General features: G+C 47.9%; 1 protein-coding gene across 1 annotated transcript in view; it reads left to right on the top strand.

The window, feature by feature from the left end:
• Nucleotides 1-530: 530 nt before the first annotated feature.
• Nucleotides 531-7,081, top strand: part of LOC106806898 (T-complex protein 1 subunit alpha-like) — a gene marked incomplete at its 5' end in the record, with an annotated part of 19,745 nt that continues 13,194 nt past the window's right edge. The window contains 1 exon segment of the mRNA XM_014809041.1: nt 531-616. Within this exon segment, the coding sequence (XP_014664527.1) occupies nt 531-616 (86 nt within the window).

Below are 7,081 nucleotides of genomic sequence, written 5' to 3'. Positions count from 1 at the left end.
GTTAACGTGTAGTGTGAAGGGCTGCTCAAACGGATCGTATTGGCTTAAGAAAGACTTTTAGAGCATGCATTGACCATAATTTAAATGTATCAAGTGTCATGTAATTCAGGTCATCCATTATCGGTGTTCTATTCCCTGCTACGTGCACTGTTCTTCGACACAAAGGTGAGCGACCTGCAGATACAAGGCAGATAACGCATCGAGATAAACAACATGGCAGAGTTTACTCGCACATCCGGGCTCTCGCGGAGATGCGAAACTACTGGCGCAGAACATAGGCGCAGAACTGTCAATCGGTGTATAGTGAAATGATGGTAAATGAACACTACCAAAGTCTAAATGTTTTTCTATACTCTCTTTCGCCTATCATTGCAAGAAGTGTATGTTTATCATCCGAAACTCCCTAACCGTGCTACTTGATTGTTTTGGTCAATGAACGTAGGCATGTGTGTGTGACATCATTCTCGTTGAGGCTCGTAAATACTGTAAATTGTAATGGCAATCTATTGTGTTTATATCATCTTCTTTAGTGATGGCAGCCGTGGCAATAGCCAACATAGTGAAGAGCTCACTGGGACCAGTTGGACTCGATAAAATGCTCGTAGATGACGTCGGAGTAAGTATATATGTATAGTATGCTTTAAGAAATTGTCAATTGATATTGGCATAACCAGGGCTCGAATTAACCGACGGCGCCGACGGCAATTGCCGTCGGTGCCCCTATCAATCGCCGTACTGCCCCTGAAAATCCAACCCTAGTTATAACTCTCGTTATAACATTTCATTTAACATACATTAACATTTTATAACATTTCGTGTTTATTTACCTTTTTTTTATTGAGACGTTCCAAGTGCCTGTGGGTTAGAGAGCAATAATTAACAGTGTAACACACTGCAAAATGTTCTTGACACTGACAGTAGTAGAACTAGTATATTAGTAACAGTTAAAGTTAAAAAAATAATTAAAAAATATAATTAAAGTGTAACTAAAATGTTAGTAATATTTTACTCATAAAACTTAAAAGTTTCACATACAATTTATGGACATTGTCATTGTTGAATAATGCCATTACTCATTAGGCATTAATGACACGTTTATATTATGAATATAATATAATATTAATAATAATTATCTCTTTACTTTTAAGATACTGACATTACTGTGGCCTTTGGCCTTCGAGCACCAAGTCCGTATCAGGTTTAGAAGTAAATGAGTTATTAGCCTGAACTGCCAGAACCAAGATGCCGCCGTTAGAGATAGAGAATAGCCAGGAGGTGGTGGAAAAGTACAAGGAGCCGACCGTAGGCATTATCTATCCACCACCAGAGGTAATCACCTAACTTTTATGCTTTTAAAACTAATTTGTTATGCGTATGTTAGTAAAGTGAATGCATGCATAAACACACAGGTGCACATGCACTCGCTCACAACTATTTCTTTTCAGCAGTGCAAATGTGATGACAGTTTAGAAGTTGTTCCCTTAATTTTTTCGTGATGTGTGACAATGTTTTTTTATCAGGTCAGGAATATTGTAGACAAGACCGCTAGTTTTGTGGCCAGGAATGGACCCGAGTTTGAAGCACGGATTCGACAAAATGAAATACAGAATGCAAAGTTTAATTTCTTAAACCCAGGCGATCCATACCATGCTTATTATCAACACAAGGTGAAAGAGTTCAAGGAGGGCAGAGGTGGTACGTTGCCTTTTACTTGTCATACTACGATTAACATTTTATGTTCAATTAGCCAGTTTCTGTTGTCCGCTTTCTGATTCATAGCATGATTATTATCAACATAAAATGGAAGAGTTCAATCAGGGCAGAGGTAGTATGTTACCCTCTACTTGGCATACTATGATCAGTGTTCTACGATAAACCAGCCAGTTTCTTTCGAGTGCCGTTGCCAACTAAAAGGTTCATAATTATAGTTTATATGTTTAAAAGTTAAAAATTATAGTTTTACCATAGTTTTATAGTTCATAATTTTTATAATATTAACAAATTCTCCTCGTCTCGCAACCTCCCACAGGTGCCGAACCGGTCGTTCCCCTCATCAAAATATCGGGCCTGCTTCCGAGCAAGCTGCACGACGCCGCAAAACTCGAGTCCGAACTCAAGGACCCGCCGCCCGATTTCGAATTCATTGCCGACCCGCCGTCGATCTCGGCCTTCGACCTCGACATCGTGAAGCTGACCGCGCAGTTCGTCGCTCGCAACGGCCGTCAGTTCCTCACGAACCTCATGAACAAGGAGCAGCGCAACTACCAGTTTGACTTCCTGCGTCCGCAGCACAGCCTCTTCACGTACTTCACGAAGCTCGTCGAGCAGTACACGAAAGTGCTCATCCCGTCGAAGGACCTGCGGACGAAGCTCGTCCAGCAGGCGCACAGCACGAAGTACGTGCTCGAGCAGGTCCGCTACAAGGTGCTCTGGCAGCGGCACATCGAGGCGCAGAAGAAGGCCGAGGAGGAGCAGCTGGAGAAGGAGCGCGTGTCGTACGCGCAGATCGGCTGGCACGACTTCGTCGTCGTCGAGACGGTGGACTTCCGGCCCGGCGAGGCCGGAAACTTCCCGCCGCCGACGACGCCCGAAGACGTCGGCATGCGCGTCATCGCGCAGGAGCGCTATGAGGAGTTTGGCGACGGCGCGGCGGCCGCGGAGGTCGAGATGGAGGTCGCGAGCGGCGACGACGAGGGGAGCGAGGACAGTGAGGGACCCGTGGAGCACGTGGAGGTGGACCGGCCGCCAGGGGGCGTGGCGGGGCCGCACGGCGCCAACACCGTCATGCAGGACATGGAGGAGGACTCAGACCAGTCGGACTACGAGGAAGACCCGCGGCCGCCACCGCCTCCCCCTCGCCCGCCGTCGCCGTTCGCGCCCCCGCCGCTGCCCCCGAAGGTGCTGCCGCCGCTGCCGCCACAGCCGCCGCTGCCCAACCCGGCGCTCATCAAGAAGGACTACAACCCGAAGGCCGGGAAGCCGGTCGCGCCGCCGCCGTCGGCGAACCAGTGGCTGATCTCGCCGATCACGGGCGAGCGCATCCCCGCGCACAAGATGCAGAGCCACATCCGCATCGGGCTGCTGCAGGAGCAGAAGCAGAAGGCAGCGCCGGGCCTGCAGGAGGAGGTGTACGCCGGCGGCGGCGCGATCGAGTCGAGCCTGAAGCACCTCGCTGAGCGGCGAACGGACATCTTCGGAGTCGGAGGCGAGGAGACTATGATCGGCAAGAAGATCGGTGAGGAGGAGCACCGGCAGGACGAGAAGGTGACGTGGGACGGGCACACGGCGAGCATGGAGTCGACGTCGCGCGCCGCGCGCGCCCACATCACCATCGAGGAGCAGATCGCCGCGATACACAAGATCAAGGGCCTGCTGCCGGACGAGGAGAAGGAGAAGATCGGGCCGTCGGAGACGCCGCGCGCGCCGCTGCTCATGCAGCCGCGCCCGCCCTCGCCGCCCGTCCCCAAGCCGATCACGCTGCCGCCGCAGCCCCCGAAACCGCAGCCGCCGCCCGTGCAATTGCCGCCCGCGCTGCCGCCGCCGAAAGCCGTGCCGCTGCCGCTGCCACCGTCGCGTCCGCCGCTGCCGCAGCATCCGCCGATGCCGCCGCAGATGATGTCTCGGCCGCCGCCGATGATGATGATGACTCCGCAGCCGTCGCAGATGATGGCGATGCACCAGATGCGCTCGCAGCAGCAGCAGCAGCAGCAGCAGCAGCCGCCGATGGGCATGCACCACCCCGGCTACATGCAGATGCACGGTCAGCAGCAGCAGCAGCAGCAGCAGCAGCGTCGCGCCGCGCCGTCGGCGCCGGACGACGAGCCGCCGGCGTCGAAGCGGGCGCGCACGGAGGAGAGCCTCGTTCCCGAGGCGCAGTTCCTCGCTCGCAGCAAGAACCCGAACGTGCCCTTCATGGTGATGATCCCCAAGATGGCCGACAAGCCGGAGTGGAAGCTGAACGGGCAGGCGCTGACGTTCACGCTGCCGCTGTCGGACGCCGTCTCCGTCATCAAGGCGAAGATCTTCGAGGCGATCTCGATGCCGGCGGGCAAGCAGAAGCTGCAGTACGACGGGCTCTTCATCAAGGACTCGAACTCGCTCGCTTTCTACAACTTCACGCCGGGCTGCCGCGTGCAGCTGCAGGTGAAGGAGCGCGGCGGCCGCAAGAAGTGAGATGTGCAGAGCCGAGCAGCGGGACGCCGTTTTTCCGGGAGCAGTGGAGCATTGTACGTCCCGGAGCGGTGGAACATTGTTTGTCCCAGAGCAGTGCAGCGTTGTTCATCCCGGAGCGGTGGAGCGTTGTTCGTCTTGGAGCGGTGGAGTGTTGTTCATCGTGAAGCGTTGTTTGTCGCAGGGCGGTGGAGCGTTGTTTGTCGCGGAGCGGTGTAGCATTGTCGTCCATGGAATGCACTGGTGTCAAGTTGTGTAACGTTTGCTGCAGTAGAGCATTCATCTTGACAAGCATATTATAAGACAAATGTCTACCAAGATTGTACTGCGCACATTACAACTTTATTATTGTACTGGTGCCTATTCTGTTTTAGTACAATAGCTTACAAGATTCTTGTAAGCTATTGTACTAAAACAGAATAGGCACCAGTACAATACTAAAGTTGTAATGTGCGCAGTACAATCTTGGTAGCCATTTGTCTTATAATATGCTTTTTTGTGGTATGTATGGGTTCTAAGCCTTTCAGCAGTTTCTTATACATCAATCAATGAAGGTATTATGTGGACTGTTGACGTTCCAAGGATTTAATTTCACGTTTTTATGAGTTTGCTTCAAAACTAAAAAATAATTTGTAAAAAGCCTGTTTAGTTGTGCGTGCAATCAATATCTATTAATAGAAGTCATATAATACTTCTATTTCACGTTCAGAGATAATGAAGCATGTAGGTTTTGCAACAATTCATTGGCTAACACGAAAAAGCGATGTTTAAAGTGGCTTTTGTTCTTTGTTTTACTTTCTTGAAACCATTGTACTATTGTTGTCTTCAGCATGGTGTCAATGATTCATGATCAATTGAGGAAGGAAACACAATATATCGTTTATATTCTAGATATAGGATGAGTATTGATAAAGATGATGGTTTGGAGGTGGAGAACAAGGTACAGTTTTTTTAGTTCTAGGCTTTCTAAAAACAATAAGTTTGGGCTCACAACGCAATTCCTATTAGGTTCATCAGACTGATGCGTGTGTTTTGCTGAACTGAATTGTCTATGCCACGAACAAGTCTGTACTGAATACGTTTTGTTACCCAAAAGGAATTTCGAGTGTTACTGGCGGATACGTTATATTTCACCTTTATTTTTTTGGATTCTTATATATAAAGCATTCACTTATGTTAACGCATCACTTAAAAATTTATTTAGCACGTCAACTTTTCCACCTGGTTGTAGTTGCTATGTTCTGATTACCTTATATAATTAAATTACATGGTAGAGTAATTACAACCGCTGAATACATATAAGCATGTTAATTCATTTATGCTAAATTTTTGCAAAATGATGGGAACGTATTTAGAAAATAATTGTGTTTCTAAAATAATTAATTCAGCATACACAGAATGTAAATTAATCGGCTTAAAATGTGTTTTTGTACTAAATGCATATTATATGTATGAATGGCGTCGGTTATTTTCATTGGTATGATAGTCCCGTACAATGTCATAAGGGTTGTTTTCTCCATCATTCAATGTAACCTGAACTTTGCGGCATATTTCTGTACGGTAAATTGTCTCAAAGAATAAATCTGGCAGGCGGACGACAATTCTAAACTATGGGCTGTTGTTCATAAATATTCAGTATTTCCTATGTACCATTATTAGCTCATCTGACATAGTCAGATGCAGCTTGTAGAATCGCATGAGCGTGCGTGCGTCCGTCCGTGCGTGCGTGCGTGCGTCCGTCAACAGTTGGGCACAAATCTAAACGGCTCGACGTACGGATTCGAGAGTCGGGACGTGGGGGGGTAATCCGAAAACGAGTTGGATATATAGAGTTGATACTAAGAAGGGATTATGCTAAATGCTTGGAAAGCGTCAATGCTGTTGTTAGTATTTTTAGCTCATCTGACGTAGTCAGATGCAGCTTGTAGAATTGCATGATCGTTCGTCCGTCCGTCAGCAGTTGGGCACAAATCTTAACCGCTCGACGTACGGTCACGATATTCGGGACGTTGGGGGGGATCGTCAAAACGAGTTGGGATGTCGAAGCTGGGGGTTAAAGGTCAAAGGTCAAGAGGTGTAAAAGAAGGGGGAACATTCCCTCCTTAACTTAAGGTATAGGGAGGAAATGCAGAATTGCGGCACAAATCTAAATGGCTCGACCTAGGCTCATGATAGTCGGTGTATAGCATCATGGTAGGAAAAGCCATCACTGTGCCGAAGGAGGTCACAGGTTAAAGGTCAATGGGGCACAGGGCAGATTTTAGACATTTTCTGAGGACATGGTCTGACAGAGCGATTGAAAAACTTTTCTGTTTCAGCGGTGACCTAGCATTTTTATGGCTTTATTGAAAGGACCATGAAATGTACTTTCCGCTGACATGCGAAGAGTAAGTGTCGGATAACCTTTTGATCCTCAAGAGGAGGGTTAAACATGGATTTGTTGACTGTTAACAAAGGACTGAACTGCTTTTGCTATTATTAGAGTCCATACCTGTGTGAATGTGATGCTACATTTGCACAGTTTAATTGCAAAGGCAAATGTTTGTTGAACAAGGTTTACGCTCCTTAAATCATATTATTTTCTAAAGCAGTGTCTATAGCACCCTGAAGGCTGAATCAGTGAATGCATGTGTGGGTAGGCAAAAACACGGGACAGCCCATGGCTGGCACGCTTCTAATCATAATTGTTGCCTACCAACCTGCAATGCACATATGTGTCTGCAATGCATAGAGATTAGGTGGGTGCGAAAGTGTAGCCGATATATTTGTTCCAATTGGCTACTAAAGTCCAACAAGAATAAAGAAGACTTATGTATAAGACGCGTACATCTTGCTATGCACAAATTAACTAATCAGCAGAACACCAGACACCAGATGAGCCCTGTCGCACTGCGGCACTTGTTCTATATAT

The sequence above is a fragment of the Priapulus caudatus genome, unplaced genomic scaffold (assembly GCF_000485595.1).
Source record: "Priapulus caudatus unplaced genomic scaffold, Priapulus_caudatus-5.0.1 Scaffold184, whole genome shotgun sequence".
Taxonomy (NCBI): Eukaryota; Metazoa; Priapulida; class Priapulimorpha; order Priapulimorphida; family Priapulidae; genus Priapulus; species Priapulus caudatus.
The sequence above is the reverse complement of the archived record's forward strand: the minus strand, read 5'-3'. Positions and strand labels throughout refer to the sequence as shown.